The sequence below is a fragment of the Myodes glareolus genome, chromosome 8 (assembly GCF_982192425.1).
Source record: "Myodes glareolus chromosome 8, mMyoGla1.1, whole genome shotgun sequence".
NCBI classification, from domain to species: domain Eukaryota; kingdom Metazoa; phylum Chordata; class Mammalia; order Rodentia; family Cricetidae; genus Myodes; species Myodes glareolus.
Genome location: NC_142033.1, coordinates 34,034,248 through 34,060,818, shown reverse-complemented (window position 1 = coordinate 34,060,818; position 26,571 = coordinate 34,034,248). Strand labels below are relative to the sequence as shown.

General features: G+C 43.5%; 1 protein-coding gene across 7 annotated transcripts in view; it reads left to right on the top strand.

Moving 5' to 3' along the window:
- Dcun1d4 (defective in cullin neddylation 1 domain containing 4) overlaps window positions 1-26,571 on the top strand; it is a 90,411-nt gene that overhangs the window by 44,443 nt on the left and 19,397 nt on the right. For all 7 annotated transcript variants that reach the window (XM_048414875.3, XM_085691776.2, XM_085691777.2 and 4 more), the window contains 4 exons: window positions 554-668; window positions 3,454-3,545; window positions 15,065-15,135; window positions 20,333-20,424. In XM_048414875.3, coding sequence (XP_048270832.2) covers window positions 554-668; window positions 3,454-3,545; window positions 15,065-15,135; window positions 20,333-20,424 — 370 coding nt within the window. The remainder of the gene's footprint in view (window positions 1-553; window positions 669-3,453; window positions 3,546-15,064; window positions 15,136-20,332; window positions 20,425-26,571) is intronic.

Genomic DNA, 26,571 nt, shown 5'->3' with positions numbered 1-26,571 from the left:
GTCAGATTTTCACGTCTTTTTCTAAGTTACAGTTACACTTCTTGACAAGCCCTTTCTGAAGTTGGCAGTCATTTGCAAGTGACAGAAACAAGGACCAGTTACTATGAAACTTTGTTTTGAAGTCCAATTTCTGTCCACCCTCCCAGTCTCCCCATCTCAACATCCCTTGAAGCCTGTGTTAGTACTGGTGCGCTGGCTAGTCTGCTTGCCGCATGAAGTGTGTGTATGTGTCGGCAAGACAGTTTGTCTTGGAGCGTTGACATGTGTGAGCAGGGCCTGGTGACTTCTGTGTGCAATCTTTTCAGTAAAGCTCACTTCTATTTCTGTTACAATTTGGGGTGGTGGGGAGTAGTCACTCATGTAATGGCAAGGTTTATTTCTTGATAGAACGTTTTCTCAAAGAGGGACTAAAAGCCATTTTCTCTCTGTAATGGTGTTGACTGATACCATCTAACCACTTCCCAGGGTAGGCAGGCATTGTTACTTAGTGGCATTGCTTGGGAGTCAGTGTGTGTCTTGCCTTAATTTTGTGTTGTCTGACTTTGTTCCGTAGGAAGCCTGCGGTCCTGCAGTTCTTCAGACTGCTTTAGTAAAGTGATGCCACCAAGGAAAAAGAGAAGACCTGCCTCTGGAGATGACCTATCTGCCAAGAAAAGCAGGCATGACAGGTAGAGTGCAGAGGCTGTCGATCCAGGTCCAGGCCGTGTGCATGGAGGTTTCAGGTGTTCATGCAGTGAATGCAAGTGCAGACCGAAGTAGTCTTTGCTTCTGTGGGTAATGCTTCAAAGTGCAGTTATTTAAGGGTGTCTATTGTATGTCTTGGTTTGTAGAACTTAAAAAGAAAACAGGCAATTTGAATTTTTAGAAATTAGTTTCATCTTTTTTGGTTTTTCAAGACAGGATTTCTCTGTGTAGCCCTGACTGTCCTGTAACTGCCTCTGTAGACCAGGCTGGCCTTGAACTCACAGATCGGCCTGCCTCTGCCTTCTGAGTGCTGGGATTAAAGTGCGGCCTTTAATTTTATCTTAATCAGTTATCCTCTGTAACCAGCATGGCATCAGCTTCTTTACATTGGTGCCTGGATGGCAGAGCCTGGGAAGCCTGTCCTTTGGAGAGGGTCTCACTAGCCACAGCTGCAGGACCAGAATGAGGCAGCTATTCTGAGTGTCCTTACCTACCCAATGCACCAGCCACTCGGAATTTCTTCTCATATTGTTGAGAATTTAATGAAAATGGAAGACAAGGCTACTTAAATCACATCAGACAAGTCACTTGTTCCCCATGATGATGATGCCAAAGACTGTTCAGTGTTTTTCTTAGGTGTCTTTATTGTTTGCCTTGATCTTAATAAGTAACTTTTTCTTTAATCACATGACACATCACATGTCTTTTCTCCTTTTTTCAATCCTTCCCCGTTCCCACTCTGGGTCATTTCATCTTTTCATGAGTGGACTGCACTCCGTCTTTAAACAGAGGGACTGGGATGATTTTTGTTTCCTTTCTTGCTGTGCCGCTTCATTTGTTACAGCTCAGTTGGAGGAACAGAAACAGTGAAAAGGAAAGCGATGCCAGGGTTACTCGCTCAGCAGGGATGACTGTTGTCAGAAGGGAGGTCCTAGGACAGCCACCAGCTCAGCAGGGATGACTGTTGTCAGAAGGGAGGTCCTAGGACAGCCACCAGCTCAGCAGGGATAGCTGTTGTCAGAAGGGAGGTCCTAGGACAGCCACCAGCTCAGCAGGGATGACTGTTGTCAGAAGGGAGGTCCTAGGACAGCCACCAGCTCAGCAGGGATGACTGTTGTCAGAAGGGAGGTCCTAGGACAGCCACCAGCTGTCTCTGGCCAGTGCTTTTCAGGTTTAGGAGGCTAAGTACCTTGCATCAGGGAACTAATAAATTCTCACACTCATGTAGCATTCTGTGCTATAATTTTTTTTCAGTATAACTTGTTATGATACTAATGGACTATGAAAAAAGCAGTTTCAAAGCTGGCAGCAGTTCAGGTGAAGCTTTTGAGTTTGATTCTTGACCTTTTTAGAACTTTGTTTATATACCATGAAGTTGATAGATTTTAAGTGGATAATTCAGTTTGTTTCTAGTGTTAACGGAGTTGGATAAACTGTCTGTACAATCCAGTGATGGACATTCCACCTTCCCAGCCTCAGGCAACCATTTTTATACCTTATGGGATTCGCCTTGATGGCTTCTTGTCTAAAGGGCCTTCTGGGTTTCACTCCTTACAGTTAGCGTGATGTTTCTGAGGCTCGTCTGTATGATAATGGGCACCAATATTTTGTTTCTTTTAGCTGCTGCATTGTTTTTCCATTGTATGGTCTTAGGTAAGTTTTATTTCTAGGGAATTCTTACCTGGTGCTGCTATTCGGGAGAACTACAGTTTTTTTGTTGAATTACAGGCTAGGAGCTAAGATAGGAATGCTCAGTCCCTTTCTCTTTGAACCCCTGGTTGGTATCCACTGCATTTACATAGGAGAAGGAAGACTTGGGGTTTGTAGTTTCAATAACTCAATACCGTCCAGCATGGCATCCTAGCCTGACAGCTGCTGGAATTCCTGTCGGGGATCTGCACCCGCAGTCAGTCATTGTCTAGGTCACGGATCAGTGTTCATGAGTACATTTACTAAAGTGGAGAGTTGTCTATGCGCTTTATGTTATTATATTATATAAATAAAAGTTATTATCCAAGAATGTTAACGCATCTGTATATATGTGATTTGTTAGAATATATACACGTTTTGTAGCCACACTTGAAGCTCCTGCCCCTGCCTGCTCCATGTGGGACGCTCCCCTCAGGCCTGTCACAAGATGCAGGACTCCTGAGTTGCAAAAGGCTGTTCTTTGAAATCCAGGCCTCCAGCGCAGGCTGCCCAGCATGCTTAGGGTGGGGCCCCAGGAGCTGGGGAGCTGTTCTCCCTCTCCCTTGCCTCGGGATCAGTTTTGCTCTGGAAGCTTGGACATGAGTTGATGTTTACCTTTATTTGCTTACTGTTTTCTGGAATGACTGACCACTGACAAGTTCCTCCTTAGCCTGAGCCTGGGCTTAACCCCATTTTCATGACACAGAAATCGGGAGAATTTAATGGAGAGATAGGAATAATTAGTGTTTTTTTAAGGGTCCTTATGAATGCTTTATTTCTTGACATGTTTTACCTAGAATCATCTCTAGTAACTTCTAGTGAGGCAAGTTTATCAAGTAACTAGTATATTTAATTCTTACTGATTGTTGATAAGTTAGTTGTATTCCTTACTGTTAAATTCTTTATTAAGATATTAAGATAGTTTTGAAACTGCTTATGCTTGAAAAAGCAGAACCTTTAAAATGTATTTAAAATCCCAGGTGAGTAGACGTCTGGCTTATACCAAAATCTGCTATGGAAAGTACCTGCTACCCAAACTCAGTGTCTTCAATAACATAAAACTGCTTTTTCAATTTGTAGCATGTATAGGAAATATGAGTCCACGAGAATAAAGACGGACGAAGAAGCCTTCTCCAGTAAGCGGTGTCTGGAGTGGTTTTATGAGTACGCAGGTATGTAATGGCCTGCAGGTGTGTAATGACCTGCAGGTGTGTAATGACCTGCAGGTGTGTAATGGCCTGCAGGTGTGTAATGGCCTGCAGGTGTGTAATGGCCTGCAGGTGTGTAATGGCCTGCAGGTGTGTAATGGCCTGCAGGTGTGTAATGGCCTGCAGGTGTGTAATGGCCTGCAGGTGTGTAATGGCCTGCAGGTGTGTAATGGCCTGCAGGTGTGTAATGGCCTGCAGGTGTGTAATGGCCTGCAGGTGTGTAATGGCCTGCAGGTGTGTAATGGCCTGCAGGTGTGTAATGGCCTGCAGGTGTGTAATGGCCTGCAGGTGTGTAATGGCCTGCAGGTGTGTAATGGCCTGCAGGTGTGTAATGACCTAAGCGTTTTAGAAGAGATTGCAGAGCTCTAGAACATGGACTTTTCAAATTGTGTGTGTGTGTGTGTGTGTGTGTGTGAGAGAGAGAGAGAGAGAGAGAGAGAGAGAGAGAGAGAGAAAGACTTTGTGTGGGGGTGGGGCATCGAGGCAGAACAGAAGTAAGGGATGTAGTTGGAGCCAATCACCAAATACCCTATTTATAGCCAGCAGCTGAACTCAAGAATTCAGAACCCTAGATAGGAACTGAAAAGATAAAATGCACTTGGGAGCAACCCTTCGGATTGCTACAAAATCTAGTTAGAATACTGATAATGGGTAATTACTTGGTTTAAGCATTGAAGTTAAAGTAAGCTTTGCTGTTTTGAACTTGGGATTTTCTTACATCGAGTGTCTCTATTCTGAAGGATCATCTGACAGAAACTGTTGGCGCTCCTGTGTAAAATGTCTTCGAATCGTGCTGCCTCTTTGCAGTTTATGTCACCGGTTGGACAGCTCGGTGGCAGCCTTGGCCTTGTGGTCACTGCCTGGTGCTGACGGAGGGGAGGAAGAAGGCCAGACAAAGTTTTGGCTATACGGTTTTTGGCCTTTCAACTTTCTCCCCATGTTTTAGTCCTTTCCAACGTGACTGTTGAACTTTAGCACGATCCCCTCGACTGTCTCAGCAGCCCTCACCCGTTTTCCCGTCATGGGTCTTGGTTCCAGACATGTGTCTCTGGTTGTCTTACTTAGAAGTAAGCAGATCAGCTCATGTATGCTGTGCTCTGACTTTATCCCCCCTGCCTGCCGCTTAAAAAATCTCATTGCCACCAGGATGCAAGGCCTGGCTCTGCTATCCTCTGCTGGAATGTTCTTCTCTTTCCCCTCCGATAGTAACTGTTCTTTTTACTTCTTACCATATTTGCTGACCATGAAATCTGGGCTGGGGGTTCCTGAATTATGTTAAAAACCTTACGATCTTCCACAGGACTTTGGTATATAATTTAGGATTTGTGTTGTCCCTTGCTCCAGCTCTCCCCTTGCTCTCATGAGAGTCCTGCTTCTCTCACCACAGAGATTGACCCGGGAAACCAGACTCTCCTGGGCTTCACAAACGTGCCCTGAGAGATGAGCATGTTTCTTTCGGGCGTGAACCTGCACTGGGCAGGTTGAAAGTATTCTTTCAGCCCCTACTCTTAGTGTCCACTTGTGTAGAGCCTTCATGAAGTACCTCTGTACTTGTAGTGAGTTCTCCTTTTCTCGGTCCAGCTGGATTTTGTGTGCAGGGCATGGACACTGGGGCAAACACGCTATGGTATTGGAGCGTACCTATTTTCTAGCTTCCTTAGAACATGAATCTTTGGAGATATGTCTAATTTGATGTAAAAGTGATTTGACAGTTTCCATGGGCTCAGAAAAGGGTTGAATAGATGAAGAGGTATTCTACATTTCCTTTTTGTTTGTTTTTGTTTTTGCTGTTGTGTCTTTTTGTTTGTTTGTTTGTTTGTTTGGTTTTTTTTTTTTTTTGAGACAGGGTGTCTCTGTGTAACAGCCCTGGCTGTCCTGGTACTCGCTCTGTAGACCTGGTTGGCCTTGAACTCACATGCCGGCCTCTGCCTCCCAACTGCTGGGATTAGAGGTGTGCACCACCATCGCCCAGCTTGTGTTCTGCATTCTTATTACAGTAGGAAGATCTTTTGATTGCCTATATTGATTCACATTCATTTCTATGAAAATATGTTATAAAAGTTGGAAGTTTAAACAAACATTCATTTCTATGAAAATATGTTATAAAAGTTGGAAGTTTAAACAAAACTTAGCAGAGTAGCATAGCTATTTTGATGTGTGTGTGTGTGTGTGTGTGTACTTTTCTTTAAAAACAAATGAGTTTGGTTTTTGTTTTGTTTTTTAAGAGGGCAAGATGGAATTGCCTTCTTGTTTGCTTTTCTTTGACTGTAGAAGGTAACATTTTGAAAATAAAAGTAAAGCCACCTTACTTAGGCTCCTTCGGGTCACTCATCCTTGCAGAGTTCATGTGGATGAGTTTATGTGTGCATTTATAGTCCCTTAGCCCTCTCTCCCCATTGTTAGCGTTCTCTTCTTGTGTGCCTTATCAGTTGGAAAAATGGCTTCAGACTGGGAATGACCGGGAGTCCCAGTTGGCACCATGTTCACTTTGACTGTCTCAAACACTGAACTGGAAGTGCAGGTTGGGCACAGGCTGTGAGAAGCACCCTGGTGGCCTTTGGTATGCGCTGTGGGAGGTCTGTAGGAGAAGCCTGGGTTTGAGCTGAGGACAAATGCTGACTCCCCGCCTTTGAACTGAAGTAAAGGCAAGCATGGTAGGCCTCAGGTAGAGCGATTCACAGGGGTGACCTCTGGTCCTTTCCAGAGTCCCTGTTCCACCCACGGCCCAAAGCCAGTGTGGTTTAACACGTGCTGACGTGGAGTTTTCACCTTTCCAAACCAGTGTAAACCCAGCTACTATTCCAGAAGTTGGATGAATAAGCCCTGTCCTCTGGGACTTCACTGTGTCTGGTTGTAGGTTTATTCCCCATTCTAGTTTGGAACCGTTCTCTTTGTCAAAATAGGATCGGCCAGGGCAGAGGCAGTGTTTAGTTTCAATTCCATCTGAAAATGGAAATGTTTACCTTTTCATTAGAGTGAAAATAGCCAATTTTACACCAACAATCTATCAGGTGTCTTCTAATTACAGTCCGTGTGAAAATAAGAAGTCGGAGTAACATGGGTTTTTGTTTTGTTTTAAACAGGACTCCAGTATAGCTCACATTTGTAGGCCATGTGATTTCTGTCGACCATGACTGTAAGCCCTTAAGTTATTTTGAGTTAAGTTCTGTAGTATTTGTCCTTTGGTCTGTGAAAGCAGGATTAGAGACCAGAAGAGATGGTCACATAAGACATGAGCATTTATAAAAATGCTAACATCTGGTTTTGGATGATAGGTTCAAAGATACCGAAGAGACCCAAGGAGAGCTTCTTTTGCTGCAGTGGTATGTCCTGTGTGGCCATGAGAATGCCAGTGTGATGGTCTTGGGGTATCAGAAATAGTTAGGTATGTTTAGTTAGAGGCCCTGTTTAAAGGGGCAAGGGTCAGGGCATCACTTAGCTTTCTGACTTTCCTCCAAATCTGTCTTTCCCAGTGTATCTCCTGCACCTAGTGAGCCAGGGCACCGCATAGCTCCTTATTGCAGATACAGATGCATTTGTTGTCTTGTCTCCCTCAGACTCTGCTTTCAGAGTACTCTGCCTGATCCAGTGGTGTATTCTTGGTATAACCTTGCTTGACAAAAGTTATTTATTACCTTACTTTAGAAATGAACTGATAGATTTATTCTAAAATTTCATCAAAATCCCTCTGTTAGGGTTTCTATTGCATTGATACATACCATGACTGCAAGCAACTTGGGGAGGAGCTTAAAACTTCCAGGTTATATTCCATCACTGAGGGAAGTCAGGTTAGGCATTCAAGGCAAGAACCTGGAGGCAGGAACTGATGCAGAGGCCATGGAGTACAGCTTGCTCAGCCTGCTTTCTTACCGCACACAGGACTACCTGCCCAGGAGTGGTACCACCCATAGTGAGCTAGGAGGAGACACAGGGAAACGATGGAGACTCAGGGCCATTTGAGGGGTAATATGGAAACTAACACAGAGACGCTTCCTAAAATACATACATACATGAAGGCGCTCTAGATGAAGTTGCCAAATAATGAGGGAGTCAGAGCCCCATTGGCTGTCTCATGTCACCAAGTGAAGCTTCCAGTCCAGTAATTAGATTACATCTGATTGAGTTATTGGCCACAGGGATCTCATGGAAATCCCCAAACAACCCAGGCTGTTGCAAAACTTTAAGTTGCTTTCCACAAACTGGTAGCAAGGTCACATTGCTCAAAACAACACCTAACGTTGAACATGGAAAAATCAAGCTGGTACCTACATAGAGCCTTCGCTCCTACATTCTAGCATCTTTGGTATGGGAGGGTACTCTGCATGTTACCATAAAGACCATCCAGCCACAAATACCCTGACAGTGATGTCCTGCCTGAAAGACACACTAGGGTAAAGATACACAAGGCCTGTGGGATTAACCAAGTAGTATCTGATTTGACTTAATGCCCACTCCATGAGGTGGAATGCACCTAACACTGCTTGGTGTGCCAGAGAACTTGAGACTAAACACCTAGGGTAAAACCAAGTACTACTGTTTTTTTTTTTTTTTTTAAAGGAACAATAAAATAGCTCCTAATGATATTCTGCTATACTCATAGTTTCCTCTTGGAGTAGATAGGATCAAATGCAGAGACCACAGCCAGACAATGTGCAGAAAGTAAGAAGCCTAGAATGTCCAGTCCTAAACAGGAAGTCTATCCAGTCTCTGGCCTCAGGTCTCAGGGAACCCTGAGGAAGAGGAGACAGACAGAGGGGTTGGACACCATCAGAAAAACCAGGCCCTCTTAAACCAGCATGGCGACAGCCCATGTGAGCTCACAGAGACTGAAGTAGCGCACACAGTGCCTGCCTGGGTCTGCACCACACCCTTTGTGTGTGTGTTCCGGCTTCCAGTTAGTGTTTTTATGGGGTTCCTGACTGCGAGTGAGTGGGTCTCTATTTCTTGTGCCTTTTCTTGGGCTCTTTTACTTCTGTTTGTTTTGTACAATTCCAATATGTTAGTGTTTGTTTAATCATATAGTTTATTATATTTCTTTATTACAGTTTTTATTATTTAAGACAGGTTTTAAATTTTAATAGATTTTGACCATATTCTTCCCCTTCCCAAGTCCTTCTAGATCTTCCCCCCACCCCCGCAACTTTTATGTTCTTTTTCAAAAATAAAAAAACCCATACAACAACAAAATCTTTCAAAACCAAGAAAAATAAAATAAAACCACACCCCAAAAGAAACAAAACACCAAACTGTAACCAAATAAAAGCATTCAAAAAAAAAAAGAGAGAGAAAGAAACCCCCAAAATCTGTGGAGTCCATTATATATTGGTCAGTTACTCCTGAGCATGAGGCCTCTCGTGGAGTGGGTCATATACCCAGTGTCACTCTGGAAAAAACTGATTTTCCCTCTCCTAGCAGGTTTAAGTGACAGTTCAGTTGTTAACCTTTACCCTAGGGGATAGGTTTTCACACATTTATTCATTAAAGAAGATGTTCTGTAGACTTGCCTCTAGGCCAGTCCTATGGGGACATTTTCTCATTCATTTCCCAGATGACCCTGGCTGCGTCAAATTGACATAAAAATTAGCCAGCACACTGCCAGTGAGCATTCTGCTCACAACTAGATTAGGAGTAGTGTGAAATGGCAGAGTGATGAGTATATTTTAAGTAATATGTATTAAGAAGCTGTTTTGCAATATTTAGAATGCTTTTGACAGTAGAGCATTATAAACTATGTGATGAAATCATAGTTTATAATACACAAACATGTGTTTGTAGCTAATACAATGATCGTGTGTGCAAAGAGTTTGTAGAGTTGGGGTCATTTATGTCATCACTGCACACGTTTTTTGTAGGGGGTTCTTTTTTGTTGGCCCTGGCTGTCCTGGAACTTGCTATCTAGACCAGGGTGGGCTTTAACTCAACATAGAGCCGCCTGCCTTTGTCTCTCGAGTGTGCCAGCCTGTGCTACCCCACCCAGCTATAAGCTCCTGCACAAATATTTCTGAACAGTGCTCATTTCTAGTGTGGCTGGCAGGCAGTAAGTTGAAAACCATCATTTTTGTAAGAATGTGGATGGTAGTGTCCGTTTGGAGGTCCCAGAGGACCAGAGCAAGCAAGACACACACAGGGCAGGTGCGTCTGTTCAGTGGTTGGCATCAATGGAAGTTTTTAAAAGTCAGGTAGAATAGGAACTAGAGGAGGATGAAACAATAGATCCCAAGAGTATCTGTGGATAGCAGAAAGGCAGCTAGCTGTTCCTTGTAGCAAAATGTAGAATAATGGGTGTTTCCTTAGGTCATCTTCAGTCTTCCAGCCCCTATCTCCGTTGGCAAGAATAAAGTCAGGGTCACAAGGACCAAAACTGAGTTACAGGTAAAGGGAGAACAAGCTTTAGAATCGTCTGCATTGTACATTTGCACGCACGCAGTGAAAACCAGGGGGATGACCTACCTGGTAAGGAGAGGGAAACACAGCTTCCAGTTTTTTACTGCGTACCTTTTATACCTGAGTATTTTGTCATGTAAGTACACTCATGTGTAATTCCTATGGGAGTGCACACATGTAGACATGTGTACTCGAGCCTGAGCTGCAGGTCTGTCAGCATGGACTCCTAAATGTCTTCCTGTTGGAGTTACAAGTGACGTAATCATGCTCATTCTCCCTGCTCTATTTACATTGCTAGGAGGTTGCTACTTGGAAAGGATAGGCAAGTGATTATCAGCAAAGGTGAAATGATAGTAAATTATGATATTGCTGGATGCCTAAAGAGAATTTTCTGAACCAAGTTAGAGTGTCATGTCAGTATGTATATATTCCATACATACACATTTTTGTGAAGGACTTATTTGGGAAGGATACTTAGAGAAATGCTTTAATAAATGATGATGTCTAGGGAGTTGAGAGGACAGAGAGTAAATCTGCATTTTAAACTTTTGTCTTCATGGTTAGATGATATTTGCACTATATATTAATGTATAACCTCATCTCCTCCCCAAATTGGCTAAACTTTTGATTTCTCTCATGGTCAAGTTAAAATTAAGGAATACAGAAAAAAATAACATAGAAAAGATGACCCCAGGAGTCTTGACTGGGGACATCCTTGCAGATTCATGGGAGTTTTTCTTGCGCCCCAGTCTACTCAGGAGCTCTCTTTTCTTTGGGCCCTCCTTGTTACCTAGCCTCTCTGGGGCTGTGGATTATAGCACGGTTATTCTTTATTTTACATCTAATATCCACTTATAAGTGAGTACATACCATGTTTGTCTTTCTGGGTCTGGGTTACCTCAGTCAGGATTATTTTTTTCTAATTACATCTATTTGCCTTCAAATTTCCTGATATTGTTTTTAACAGTTGAGTAATACTCAGTAAATGTACCATATGTAAATACTGAGTAAATATACGGTATTTTCTTTGTCCATTCTTTGGCTGAGGGTCATGTGTGTTGTTTCCAGGTTCTGGCTATTAATGAGTAACGCTGCTATGAACATAACTAAGCAAGGGCCCTTGTGGTATAATTGAGCATCGTTTGGGTATATGCCCAAAATTGGTATAGCTGGGTCTAGGAGGACTCATAGGAGCTCATAGACCCTGAATTAACAGCTAAGAAGCCCACATGGGGCCAACCCAGACTCTCTATATATGTGAGACAATTGTTTAGCTTGGTCTACTTATAGGACTCCAGCTGTGGAAGTGGGGTCTGTCCCTGACGCCTTGGCAGGCTTTTGGGAACCTAGTCCTCATACTGGGTTGCCTTGCCCAGTCCTACCCCAGCTTGTTATGCCACGCTTTGTTGACACCCATGGGAGGCCTGCCCCTTTCTGAACAGAAACAGAGGAGGAGTGGGTTCAGGGATGGGAGGGCAGGAGGTGGTGGGAAGGGAGGGGAACTGAGTCAGGATGTAAAATGAATGAGAAGGTTTAATTACAAAATGAAAAGAAAATCCCAGAAGATGACAGTTGACTATGGAGAGCAGAGCATCTGTTGTTCTTCAAACAGAACATCGGTGAAGAAAGAGAAGATGGCAGTACAGAGAGCATGCTTTCCTTTGTTGAGACTGTGAGGAAGAGGCTGAGCTTGGGCAGGAAGTGACGGAGGACTTTGCAGCAGGTGCTTCCTCGGATGCTCAGGTTCATCCTTGGAGAGCAGCACTGTGTGCTTTTCCTGTGGCTTAGTCATTGCTCTGATGTTCTGCCTTGGCAGGTGCAGGGCTGAGGCACCACTGCCCCCTTTGTGTCCCAAGCATCGCCACAGTGCATATCCTGTGACTTGTCTGATAAATATCTGCTTGATACAGACGTAGACATAGGAAGATGATAGATTCTGCTGGACTCAGCAGCTTACTGTATCCAGGCGCAAAAGGAGATTCTGTGGGGATTCCCTGAGTACTACTTCGCTCATTGAGTAAACTCTCTGAGGTTGTAGGAAGGATAAATAAGTCTTTCTCTCAAGCTTCCGGGAAGGAAAGATGGCTGGCACTTTTGAATGCAGCGTCCTGATGTGGAGAAAACCATTCCCAGTGTTGAATGGAGTCATGGTGGACATGGTTATTGTGGCCTGCAGGTGGAGTTGGGAGAAATTGTTTGGTTTATTCTCAATGGTTGAGTGAGTTATCCAGGAAAGAAAGGGAAGGGCAAGAAAGGACTGAGAGGGAGGACCGGCTAAGACACAAAGTTATGACTTCTAGCATATGTAGTGCATGGTGAAGCCACACACAGGCCAGTACGTGTTTCTGGAGCTTAATTTAATCTGTCTATTTGTTTTGGTTTTTGAGAAGAGATCTCATCAGAACCCATGCTGGTCTCATCTGTATTGCTGACCCTAGGATCCTGATCTTCCTCACTACTGCCTGAGTGCTGGAATTACTGGCTTGGACCATCATATTGCCCTCATACATGGGACTCTGTGTGTGTGTGTGTGTGTGTGTGTGTGTGTGTGTGTGTGTGTACGCATGCGCGCACATGTACACATCATGTTAATTACAAGAAATTGAACCCAGGGTCTTGCTCATGCTAGGCAAATATTGCCATTACGCTGTATCCCCAGCTTCCGTACATTAATTCCTTCAGGAAGAGTTAGTGTTTGATGTATTTCTGAGGCGCGTTATTTGCAGTTGGAAGATACAAAGCTGAAATTAAGTGTGTGTGTGGGAGGGAGGCTGCCAACTCACAGAGAGTCTTAGCTGTTATGCCAGAGACTTAACTTTAGGAAATGAAGAGCCACTGGAGGAGTCTAAGCCAGCATAGGGTGGGTGTTTGGGGAGGATCTCTTAGTGACTGTGTGCAGGCTGGGTCAGGGGTCTCAGAGAATGGTACCTGAACCAGGGCTGTACAGGAGGGGCTGTAGTAGTAGGTAGGCTACAGAGGGAGAAGGAAGGGTGACTCCCAGGCTTGGCACAGAGAGAGCCAATGTCTCTGAGGTGCCACTGGAGAGTGAAGTGTAGCGGCGGTGGACTTGGGGGAGAAGGCTTATCTAGGTACAGCTGTGGATCCAGAGCGGGTGGTCATGTGGGTGCTGCCCACGGTCAGGGCGAGAGGTGGGTAGTAGCTGAAAACTAAAGCTTGCAGTGGTTGGAAATTTTGGATGAGCATCTAGAACAGAGGTTCTCAACCTTCCTGATGCTACAGCCCTTTAATACAATTCCTTATGTTGTGACCCCAGCCATACAATGATTTTCATTGCTATTTCATAACTGTCATTTGGCTACTGTTGTGGATGTAAATCTTTCTGGGGATAGAGGTTTGACGGAGGGGGTCACGACCCACAGGTTGAGAACCACTGCTCTGAAGACTAGAAATTGAGGTTGATCTCTCTGCACCCATTTTAATGAGCAAAAGAACCCACAGAGAAGCCAAAAGAGGAGAAAGAAGGAAAAGACGAGAAGATATTTCTGGAAGCCATGGGAGGAGAGTTTCTTGACATGAATGCCTCAAACCTCCAGAGCTCAAATAACAAAGATGGAAAGTGTCCATTAGATCAGACAGTTGGGGAGGGAGGTGACTCTGGCATGAATTTCAGGGAAAGATAGGTGTACGAAGGAGCAAATGTCAGTCGTTGAAGAAGAAGCATGGGCTGAAATGGATGCATAGGCAGTCCCTAGAAAGAAACAACTGCAGCAGGGCAGGCTGGGGTGTTCTTTAATGGGCGCAGTGGCTTCACCTTAATCTACTGCTATCTGAACCAGCAATGGCAGCTCCACAGTTAATGACCTGGCTGCTCAGGCTGCATCCTGTCGAGAATTCTGCTCCCAATAGGCACTGGACCATTCGCTGCTGCTAAAGGTAGCTTAAACGAAATCTCTCGTTATAAATAAGACTCAGGATTCAAAGGCTGGGGTGAAAATCTGTGAGCTCATAGCGGCTGACTAGCAACTAGCTAATGCTCTCTCCTTGCTGGCATCTATGGAAAACCCATGCTTCTGCTTCACCAAACCACAAAAAGCTGAGCCCCTCCAAACCCCGCCCTAATACTTCCTGTGTCTCTCTATCTCTCCCAGATGCCCTCTGTTGGTCTATGATTACCTTCTATCAGCTAGTTGCTCATGCAGCCTCCTGTAATTTTATTTAATCAACGCAGATGCAGTCACAGGGCTCACAGTGTGATCGAACATCCCCAAGAGTACATATCTGCATTAGACAAGCAGGACAAAATCTTACTGGAAAGATGGGCTGAGTTTCCAGGGCACCCATTTGTGCTACTCTTAACCATCTGTGATTCCAACTCAAGTGGATCCTGTGCCCTCTTTGGGCCTAGCGTGCATGCGCACATGTGTATAACACACAGAATCATAAATGAGAACAGAATGATACATGCGGGACATGTATCATGGCTCCAGGACTGGAGGGAACCAAATTCCACACTACTCGGGTTTCTAAAGTCAAATGAGCTAGTAGTTGAATCATATGACCAATAAAAATCTTCTGTCTACTTTAAATAATTTCCAGATTTTATTTATGAAACTAAATATACAGTATGCTATATATACTGTGTCAGTAGATAATATGTCCTATTTAATGGCAAGAAAAAAATCAGTATGGATTTAATTAGACATTCTTTTCAAATACTTTGAATTGGTTGAATTTAGAGATGTGGGACTTTATTTTGGTTGTTTTTTTTTTCTATGAAAAAAACATTTTATAGAGACTGGTATGTGATTCTTTGTGATGATCCTAAGATTTTTTTACATGTTTATTATAGGTATCATTGCCAAATAAGAATGTAGAGTTTTTAGTTACTATAAAAAGAAGTTGTTGAAATGGCCTTGTCCTTAGATAGCACTGATTGCCTTATCCAAAGGACATCCTCACAGTGGTGATTCAATTGCAAGTACAAAATAGAATCCCTAAAGACTTAATCCTTATGGGTTTAATTGAGTATTTTCCAATTTGTACTTGATTTCTTCCCGAAGGAGTTAGTGACGGCCTTCGGTTAACAGCTATATTTGATACAGTACCAAATTTAACTCATGTGACACTGCATTCTGCAGGAACTGATGATGTGGTGGGTCCTGAAGGCATGGAGAAATTCTGTGAAGACATTGGTGTTGAACCAGAAAATGTAAGTCTGCCTTCCAGGACAGTGATGTGCTCTTTCTTGCCTTTGTCTTTTCCCAAGTAAGGCAATAATAAAAGAAGCAGTTATGCGTTGGCTTGTATTCTGGTTCTAGTTCCATCCATAAGTGAATTTTTCTTTTTCTTTCTGTTTCTGTATTTTAGTGTGTGTGTGTGTGTGTGTGTGTGTGTGTGTGTGTGTGTGTGTGTATTTGAGGCAGAGTTTCTCTGTGTAGTCCTAGATATCCTGGAACTCGCTCACTGTGTAGACCAGGCTGGCTTCAAACTCAGAGATCCACCTGCCTCTGCATCATGAGTTCTGGGATTAAAGGTGTGCACTATAGTTAGATTTTGGGGGGGTGGCTGCTAGCTCCCAAATAATGACATGGAAACTTCCTATTAGTTATGAAAGTTTGGCCTTCAGATTGTTTGTCTCCAACTAGCTCTTATAACTTAAATTAATCCATTTATATTAGTCTACATTCTGCCACAAGAGAGATGGCGTTATCTCTCTTCCATCTGGCACCTCCTGTTTTCCTGCATGTCTGGGTGACAACTCCACCTTTCCTTCTCCCAGAGTCCTCTCTGTCCCTGGAAGCCCTGCCTTACCTCTTCCTGCCCAGCTGTTGGCCATTCAGCTCTTTATTAATCAATCAGAGTGACACATCCTCACACAGTGTACAAATATCCCACAACAGCTCACCAGCACTGTCTACCCTGAATCTTTCCCTTTTAAGTCTTGTGGTATAATTGTGGTCATTTGCTGGCTTGGTTTCTTGTGTCTAAGAAGTACGTTAAGTGATTAATCTCGATGTGTAAGAAGGGTGTGGGTACACATGCCCACAGTGGCAGGTGAACAGTGGCACCAGTCCCTGTGTGCTGTGCACCTTTATCCCCCTCAGTAGCTATTTCAGCTTAATACAGAGTTCCGGATTTTAAATAATTATCCATCAAGGGTTGAGTAGGTGGTAATTACCATAAATTTCCCACAGGTCTTTCACTTCTAATTGAACTTAGTTCAGAAAGTGACTGATTTTTAGTCTAAAAGCACTAAATATTTCCCTTAGAATTTGGAGGTTTTTAAATGTTTAACTATTTTTGCCTGGTTCTTTGTCGAGTTCATGATAGTGTTAAATATTCTTTCTTGTTCTCACATACCATAGTACACTAAAATGAAAAACTAGGTTCACGCATGTGCCCTGTTTCATAAATGGTGCAGCTTAGTTTTACAGTAGCTGCCAATATAACAAGCATGGCAAACCCTACAGGAGTCTGTGGTCTGGATGGGATCTCGAGGGACCATCTCCTTTGTTGAGGCGTGTAAAGACTTCTGCTGCCCACGGTGAATGTTGTGCTTTTAGTAAAAACTAGGAATTGAGGTTTTACCCCTTTTGGTCTTTTTTTCCCTTGTCATCCTTGCTGTTTCTGTGGCCCTCTGGCTGCTCCCCCACAGTGCCACCAACACAACAGTTAATGCTCTAAGGTACCTTTGGATGTGTCCATTATGTGGGTTTTTGTCTTGTAATTTTTCAAAATTAAGGTTTTTTTTTTTTTTTTTTTTAGTTCCATTATTTTGATAAATTATTCACCTGGGTGTAGAAGTTTAGAGACGAACAGGATATTTCACGCGCTGGCATCCACGGGTACAGGTAAAATGGTGCCGCTGCCATTCAGGAGGTTCTTTCTCCAGGTGTTAGCTGAAGGGTGGAAGGGAGAGACGGAAGAGGGGCAGGCTGCAGGTCAGGGGAGTGGCAGGCCAGGGTTAAGCTGCAGGACTCTGAGGGATGGGCTGAACATTTAGCCTGAGGCAGAAAGCCTGTCTCTTTGTGGGGTGTCCTGGCACTGATTCTGACTGGAAAAGGAAAAGTGCTCAAAGCTCCTGGCCCGTAGCGGTTCTCAAGAAAAGGCAGCAATTCTTGCCGTCCTTGTTGGCGGTTAGGAACCTTTGAGAACTCTGTTTCTGTAGGAATAGAGACAGTCTTGATATGTGAAATTATCTCGAAAACTAAAAGACTAGATTCAGAACTGGGTTGTTTCCAAGCATGTGTTAGCGTGCTTCCGTTCTGACGGCAGAGCAGAAGGGGTGCTGTTTCACATCCCTAAGAGAAGATGTGTTCAGTAAGCCGAATAGCCGTCACCACCTGGATGCAGCCCGCAAAGCAAGCGTTGAGGTCAATGTTTGTAGCCCCTTTGCCTCCACTAGCAAGCACTTTAAAGGTATTTTAACTCTCTATCTCCTGATAGTCATAGCTAGGAAGTTTTACGAGGCCCGCAAAATTCAAGTCTCCTTTCTTTTACTACATGTTTTACCTTAAAAACATGTAACTTTCTTACTGGTTTAAACCAAGGACATCGGGCTGGAGAGATGGCTCAGAGGTTAAGAGCACTGGCTGCTCTTCCAGAGGTCGTGAGTTTGATTCTGAGCAACCACATGGTGGCTCACGACCATCTGTAATAAAATCTGGTGCCCTCTTCTGGCCTGCAGGCATATGTGCAGACAACATCTTATACATAATAAATTATAAATCTTAAAAAAAGTTCTTAAATAATAAGAAGGGCCAAGCCAGACATGGTGGGTCATGCTTTGAAAACAAACAAACAAACAAAAAAACTCAAGGACATCTGCCAGGTTATTTCCCCAGTGTGACTGTCCCCTGTGCCTGTTTAGCCAAACTTGGTGTGTATGTGTTCATGTGCATGTGTGTGCGTGTACATGTTTGTGAATTCACGTTCCTTTACCCTCTCCTTATTAAACACATTTTTATGTATAATGTTAAAAACAAATGATTGATCATTTCCTCCTTCTCTTTCCTTCCTCCAAACCCATCCATATAGCTCCTCTTTACACTTTAAAATTCATGGCCTTTTTTTCCCCATTAGTTGTTGTTATGTTCACGCACACATTTGTGTGTGTGTGTGTGTGAGAGACACTCTTCCGCAGGGACGACTATTTCTCCCACTCTCTATGGTACTTACTGGCATTCCTTAGTTGCTTGAAGTTCTTTGAATAGGGTTGAGGCCTTCTGTACATTTTCTAACCATGTTAGCATGTCGATTGGTGCCATCCATGTTCTGCTCATTCCCGATCCATGTATCCATGTTTGTAGTAGGATGTGTGGCCGCATCCCGCCGCCTGGCTAGCTTAGCCCCCGAAATAACAACACAGAAATTGTATTAATTAAAACACTGTCTGGCCCATTATATGTAGCCTCTTCTTACCTTACTTTCACATCTTGATTTAACCCATTTTTAATAATCTGTATGTCACCATGAGGTCATGGCTTACTGGGAAAGATTTACATGTCTGGCATGCTAAATTTATGGCTGGCGGCTCTCTCTGACTCTGCTCTTCCTCCCAGCATCCAGTTCTGTCTTTTCCGCCTACCTAAGTTTCTGCCCTATCTAAAGGCCAAGGCAGTCTCTTTATTCAACCAATGAAAGCAACACATCCTACACCAGTTTCCCTTTTTTGTTTAAACAAAAAAAGGAAGGCTTTAACTTTAACATAGTAAAATTACATATAACAAAACAGTTATCAAACAAGAATTACAGTTACAATATTTAGATCTATTTTATCTTTTATCATAACAAAGGAAAACTATAACTATATTTCTATTCTTTAACTCCATCAAAGACTCCAGAAGGCTATAATACTACCTAAGTAAACGAGAAGTAAACAACTTTCAAAACTCTAGAAATGACAGAGACACCTCTCTGCCTGTATAGTCACCCAAAGTTCTTCCATACCATTTGGGGCATCCATCTTTGGCCTTCAGGCCCATAGTATTCAGCAGACTTTTCCATGAAGCAGGAAATTTCAAAGGCAGTTCAGTCATTATCTGCTGTGTCCTGCAGAATGTCTCGCAGACTCTTTCATGAATCAGGAACCCCTAAGAACCATCTCACCTTTAGGCAAGTTCAGCAGTCCTCTCTCTGCGGGTTCTCTGTGTTCAGTTTATGCAACAGTCCAGGCAAGAACAGTTTCTTGCCCAGATGGCTAACCAACTCCATAAGGAGCCTCTTCAATGCCCATCTTCCTCTTGAAATAGCTGGTGCTGCCAGGAGCAGATGTGTCTCATTATCATGAAAAACACTAAGTTATTAAAACATTAAATGCCATATTTTGTAGTCTTTGAAAGATATGAAGAATACCTATCTAACTGAAATATATCTCTATATTATCTAGAAAATCTAACATGACTACAAACTTGATTATTATCAATGATTATCCATTAACAACCTATATTTTCTAATTATACATTACATTTTTAAATGAACTACACAATCACAATACCTTAATCAAGAGCAGAAATACATATACATACAAGATTGACCTTAAATTTATATCAATAAACCAAGATTTATACCAATGCAAATTATTTATATCTATATTACATGTTAGCATGTCCACTGTTGTCGTCCATGATCTGCTCATGCCCGATCCGTGTTATCCACATTAGCATGTTCATTGGTGCCATCCATGTTCTGCTCATTCCCTATCCACGTTAGCATGTCCATTGGTGTCGTCCATGATCTGCTCATTTCCTATCTATGTTATCCACGTTAGCATGTTCATTGGTGCCATCCATGTTCTGCTCATTCCCTATCTGCGTTAGCATGTTCATTGGTACCATCCATGTTCTGCTCATTCCCTATCCATGTTAGCATGTCCATTGGTGCCATCCATGCTCTGCTCATGTTTGTTTTACTTTGTGCTGGAGTTTTGGGCTAAATAGAGGCCTAGCTTGATAATATGTGTAGTTTACATAAGAATGGATTGGTTCACCTGAGGAAATTGAAGTTAACATGCCAGAATTGCAGGACACCTGAGCTGTGGAGAAAATCTGCTATGTGTAATCTGAAGAACATCCCTTTGGGAGGGATGTTTTCTTAGTAGCCTGCTAATCTGTAAATCACATTTTGTTTTTTACTGTTACTTAGCAATCATGTTTTGACCTCTTTAAATCAAAAAACCCTACTGACTTCTTTAAATTTAATGTTTTAAAATAAAGATAATTTTATCACTAGTTTCTTACTACATCATCTGACATTTTGTAGGTGTTTGTCAAACCCAGACTAACTCGGTTTTGAAGCCACCGTTCATACGTTAGTGACTGGACTGCTGTGAGCAGAGGCTCTTGTAGGACGCTGGAGTGGTTAGTGGCTGAGGTCTGCTTTGTCACTGTGTCTCTGTGTTTTAACAGGTGGTCATGCTTGTCCTCGCTTGGAAATTGGATGCACAGAACATGGGCTATTTTACTCTGCAGGAGTGGCTGAAAGGAATGACTGCTCTCCAGTAAGTCCCAGGGCTGCACGGGTCACGGGGGTTAGCAGTGGGGGGGTAAGAAGATGGCTGGGATAAAGGAAAGGGCTCTCCTGGTCCCCTCTGGTGCTTACCTCACCCCTGGGAACTCAGCATGTGGTAGAGTCTGAGAGAAGAGAAGCCTACTAGTGTGGCAAGCCTCCCCTTGGCCAGAGATGGAAGACCCCTATCCTGAGGACAACGATGGGTGCCTTTAAGTAACTGAAGTGTTTGTGTATTGGTTATGTGGCAAAGCAAGCATTAGTATTTTCCTGGAATATCTCTGGGAAGAGATAGGTCTGCCTTCCCCATGCATGTGAGCCATGTATGTAATATAAAATTTTATAATAGCCAAATTTTAAAAAATTGATAGTTTTCACAGAGAAACCCTGCCCCTAAAAATAAATAAATAAATAATGACAGTTTCAACCTTTTTATTTCATTAATGATACCACAAACATTATTATTCTAATATATATCATGCTTAAAAAATTAAGCTATTTTCTTTCTCTTTAAATTTTTAAAATTTAGTGTGTATTTTATATTTTCAGTCCATCCAGTCAGTCTTATTAATTATGTTGGACCCCTTAGTCTAGATTAAGAAAAAATAGTCAGTAGCTTTATGTATTTACTTGGTGTGTGTGTGTGTGTGTGTGTGTGTGTGTGTGTGTGGTGTAGGTGCACACTTGCTTAGAGTTTCATTCAAAAAGACACATCATTCTACTAACTAGGAGGGAGAGAGTTGTGGGGGACCCCAATTCAGATGGTGTTGAAGATGAAGCGCTGGCTTTGACCTAAGAACCAGGAATATTTTTTTTTTCTTTCCCCCTAACTAGGAATAATAGACTTGACTTTTGCTGGATTAAACTTGTAATTGAAATGATTTCATGGTTTTATTTAAACCGTGGTGGGTTTGTCGGCTTTACTATCTCTGCTGTGTTGAAACCAGCCTGCTCTGCGTATTCCGCCTCCATAACTCATGCCCTCTCTGCTGTTTTCCCCTCTGAACCTCACAGTGTAAGACATGCCTGGCTTTATTTTGACTGTGGCACAGATGAGGAAGCCAAGGACTTAAGGAAAACTATGTACAACTCGTGGAGGTAGAGCTGGGAAGAAAAGCCAGGACGTTTGGTTCGTAACACATAACCTTGCTCTCCATGGCCCATGGCAGAGGACTATTAGGCGGAAGTTAGCGTCCTTGTACAGATACGTAGTCCTTGCCAGTGTGCACTACGGTTTTGGGGTGCTGGCCTCTGGATCCCCTGGGTAGTGCTGTCTGTCACGGTGGAGAAGGCCGCCGCAGGATTTTGAGGCCTGCTGGCTCGTCTTTTTCCTTGCTGCCTTTTGAGAAGATTATCTCCCAGCTGTCTGTGATGCGAAAGCATGGCCGTGTCACGATTCGGCTTCAAGGCTTCAGAGGCAGCAGAGGTGTCTTTCCGGTCTAGTTTTTCTTGTACTCGGTGGATAACATGCCCTCATATATCTATAAGATTCTCTCAGACGTTTGTCTTTATAAAAATTCTTATTCACGCCAGGCCTTGCCTGTGTGTTTGAGTGCTGGACTTCCTGGAAGAGGCCGGTGTCTCCACCCTAAGGTGACAGGGAGCCCACAAAGCTCTTAGCTGTGAGCTCTGGTCCGTGGTGCGGTGCCCTTGGTGACAACAAGTGGATTCTCGAAGGTGGCGGTGACATAATCGTAGAAATTCAGGTTCAGTGGTATGACTCACTGTGAGAGTGGAGGAATCTGCTCTCTCTCTTTTGTGGTTTAAAATTTCGGACTGGTTTCCTTATCCAAGATGGAGGTAATCATTTAGGATAGAATTACTGCAATCTCAGGTTTTTAAGAACCTTCTATGCAGGAAACATTTGAGTGACACTAACATGCCGAGTCCCATATCCTGGGCAAAGGAAAGCCATGGACAGGAGCAAGAGGCTGTCTCAGTGGTTCTCAACCTGTGGGCCACAGTCCTTTTGGAGGGCAGGTTGAGTGACCCTTTCACAAGGGTCACCTAAGACCATCAGAAAACACAGATATTTGCACTACGGTTTTATCACAGTAGCAAAATTGCAGTTATGAAGAGGCAATGAGAATAATTTTATGGTTGGAGTCACCACAATATGAGGAACTGTACTGAAGGGCCGCAGCTCTAGAAGGTTGAGGGCCACCGCTCTATTGCATTGCCGTGATCTGACAGGTGGTGGTTTAAATGAGAACATGCCCCCACAGCCTGGATATTTGAATACTTTGTCCCCAGACTGGTGGCACTGTTTAAGGACATTTAGGAGGTATGGCCTTGCTGGAGGAAATATGTCACTGGGGTAAGCTTTGAGATTTTATAGCCCTGCCTTGCTTCTAGTTAACCTCAGTGTTAACAGAGTTCAAGTTCCTTTCTGACCAGACTGGCTTGGTTCTGTCTTCAGTGCTAGCCATATTCCCACTCCTTTCTTTCTGCTCCCTTTGCTGTAAATGTGGGCAAACACAGTGAACAGTAATTATGCCACAACTTGAACATCAGGCTGCCTTTACGCTTCCTCTGTTAGACAGCGTAGACCATCCACTCGGGTTTTTAGGATGTTTCCTTGGCAAATATAGATGATTGTCCTGAGTCCAGTTCCCAGAGCTGTCTGTGTCCATCCCCCACCCCACCCCCAAGAGCTGGCAAGTACAGACTTTGCTGTTGGCACTTTAGTCTTCTATGCTTTGGGTCAGGATTGCCCACTAAGGGCCATCTATGGCATCTAGGACTTTTCCTAACCCTTGGCTGTAAACCCTTCTACACTCCTCTAGTAAACCCATCCAGAGACATCTGATCCACAGTGTCAGGTGCTCAGCTTTGTCCATCTTCCTTTTGGTTCAGTTCAGGACTCCAGCACATGGGGCGGGGTGGGGGTTCGTCCCTGAGTCAGTGCACTCTGGAAATAACTTCCCAGGCCCTGAAATGCTTCCTGGGTGATCCTAAGTGCAGCCAGGGTGACCGCAAAGGGAACCGTCCCCAAGACAAAGTCCATCAGGGGCAGGGCCTGGAAATAACACTTAGAGGTTCAGAAGTAATAGTCACTCTGCTAGGTGAGTCAGCTAAATCCTATTTATACCATAGCTTTACCAAGGCCACAGGAAAACGCAGCATTACCCGATGGAACGCGGTCTGTCTTTTATCTGTTACCGCTTTTGTCATGTCTCAGATTTCTGTTTAGAAATTGTTTTTTAAGAAATCTGTCTTAAATTTCTCCTCCTGGTTTTAGTCGTTTTCTTCTTTGTTTGTTTTTCTAGACAGGGTTTCTTTGTGTAGCCACAGCTGTCACAGAACTAGCTCTGTAGACCAGGCTGGTCTCGAACTCAGAGATCTGCTTGCCTCTGCCTCCTAAGTACTGGGATTAAAGGCGTGCGCCACCACTGCCTGGCTGGTCATTTTCATTTTGTTAAATCTGTGCCATGAAATGCTTTAGACTGAAACTGCAGCTCATGTACGTATGATACAAACCTGTACTTATATGCAGTGATACACATTTTACTTCACTTAAATCCCTATAACAGAGCACCAGACACAGAGCTGCTTATAAGCAATGGAGGTTTATTTCTTACAGTTCTGGAGGGAAGTGCGGGCCAAGGCTCCCGCAGCTCTGGCACCTAGCAACAGCTTGGATTTGGCTAGTTGTGTGTATTGTGGGGTGCCTTACTGCTGCTCTGTGCTCACAGGGTGGTTAGCCCAAACAAGCTGCTTTAGGCTGCTTTGTTAAGGACATTAATCCCCTTCATAAAGGTTTTGCCTTCATGACTCAATCACCTCCAAAATTTTAAAAATAATGGTTTTATTTACTTGTTCAAAGTCCTATGAATCATTTATTCAGTATATTCTGATCACTGCCACCCACTAGAGTTCCCACCGTCCCTTGGTGCCCTCCCCCCGTCTCCCTCCTAGCTTCACACCCTCCCTTTTTACTATTATTTTTTGGTTATTAATTCTTCCCTTTGTGCCTGGATGTGAGGCCACCCACTGAGCAGGATGACCCACATTTTTATACGATTGCCTTGGGAGTTAAGATTCAGCACACAGCTGTGTGAATGGGAAAGGAGGGGAAACCAGGGAGAGACAGTAGTGATGTCTTGGGTAAAAATGGCGGGCTCTTGGGAGACTATTGCCCACAGTGGGACTGCGTTAGAACTGGAAGTGCCTGGAGCTTGGGGAGGGGTTAGATCAGTGGCCAGTTTGTGTAAACTAAAAAGGTGGCCTAGAAAAATAGCTTGGACTAAGTGAAGGGATTCAGGTTTGGAGGGGCTGTAGGGAGAGCAGTCTGTACTTAGAAGTGTGTTTCATTCCCTGAATTTTGTGACTTTTATCCTGTATAAAGTTAAGGTGGAAATATGGCCACTTCTAGAAAGCTCTCTGGGTTGAGCATCCCAAACCTGGTTCTTCGCTCTCCCTTACCTGTATAATCTTATCCTCAGAAAGGGTCCTTGTTGAGTGGCCACTAGATGGCAACCTATTGTTCCAGGCAGGGTGAGCTTCTCTCCTTGTGGCATGTGTTCTGAGTTTATAGGGAAGCGCCTGTGTGGCAGAATACATGGATACATGAGGTGGAATTCTGTATGTGCATTTGATATTTATCTCATTTAAACTAAGAGATTTGTTCATTTCTCACAACTGGATGTAAGTTCTAGGTGTCTTTCAAACATAGGGACATCTTTCTTTAGGGATGCAAAGGTCACATCCAGGCTGGGCGCAGATCCTGTGTTTGGTTTCACTGCTGCTCTGCCGAGCACCCAGGGCTACTTTGTTTTCTGGTTCTTGTGCCTGAGTTTGTGAAAACGCTATCGCCTGGGACTAAACTAAACAGTCCATTTCAGTCTGGCCCTTGGGTTTCCTTTCCAGCGAAGAGCAAACTTGTTTTAGATGTACTGGCTTCCTCCTCTGTAAGCCACTGCCGTTTTTAATAATGCTATTAATTTTTTCTTTAGTAAGATCTTGGTTCTACAGTAGTATATCCAATGCCAACTAAGCCAGCTGCCACTCCTGCATCCCAGACATTCCTGCCCCTATGCTGCCTTGGGTGTTTTTCTCATCTCTGCCATCCTCGTTTGGGTTCTGACGCTAGGTCTATGGTTAGACTCTCAGCATCTTGACTCCTCCTGCCCCCACATTCTTGAGAGGTTCCCAGAGCTGTGGAAAGTGCAAGCCTGACCTCTCCCATGGTGGGAGGACTCTCCATAGTGGGAGGACTCTCCGTGGTGAAAGGACTCTTCATGGTGGGAGGACTCTCCGTGGTGGCCATGGGAGACTTAAAGGTCTGACCCTACCTCCTCCTCTCCGTGTGCACTTTCCCTCTGTTTGTCTTCTCTAGCCGCGATGCATTGTTTTTAAAGCTGTAAGACTTGCCCTCTTCCGTTTGCCACTGGTCCTTTGCACATGCCATCCCTGACATCTGGAGAACCCCACTTCTCCAAAAACATGCTCTAGTTCTTGGGTATTTCTCAGCTTTCATGTTAGTCCCTTGAAGAAACTTTTTTCTCACTTCTAAAATAATCTAATTTTAATATTTTATTTTTTGACATCAGGAAGAAATACAAGGCATTCTAGATTGTTCAGTTCTTGAGAAGTAAATCCTCTAGTTTTGGGATTCTAGACAGTATTATTTTAGGAGAGAGATGCAAGACTCACTTGTATTTGTACTTTGCACCAAAAAGGAGCTTTTGCAGATTTCACTAAAAACAAAGTAGTGTGCTGTATTTTGAACTATATTATAGTTTTTAAAGTAAGCATTCATATGATAGTAATAGATTATATAGTATCTATTCTAGCAAATAAATAAAGGCTCTGCCGAGAAACACAAGAAGCCACCCTCTACATCGGACAGTTTTAGTGTTGCTGGAGAAAGGGAGCTGGTGTGTGCAGGCACACGGGTCACTGTGCATGTAGAGGTCTAATCTAGATGGTCAGGAGAATTAGCCGTGGTAGCCATCCTTTTGGGTTTTGAATAATGAGTGAGTTTATTAAGTATATCATAGCAGATTTAAGTAAAAAAATAAGTCTATAGTAACAAACATCACCTAATTGGGTGTGCAGACCATCCGGCGGGATTGACTGGGAAAGCCATTTTTAGCAGCCTGCGGAATTCCTGATAGAGAAGTCCCCTTGGATGACA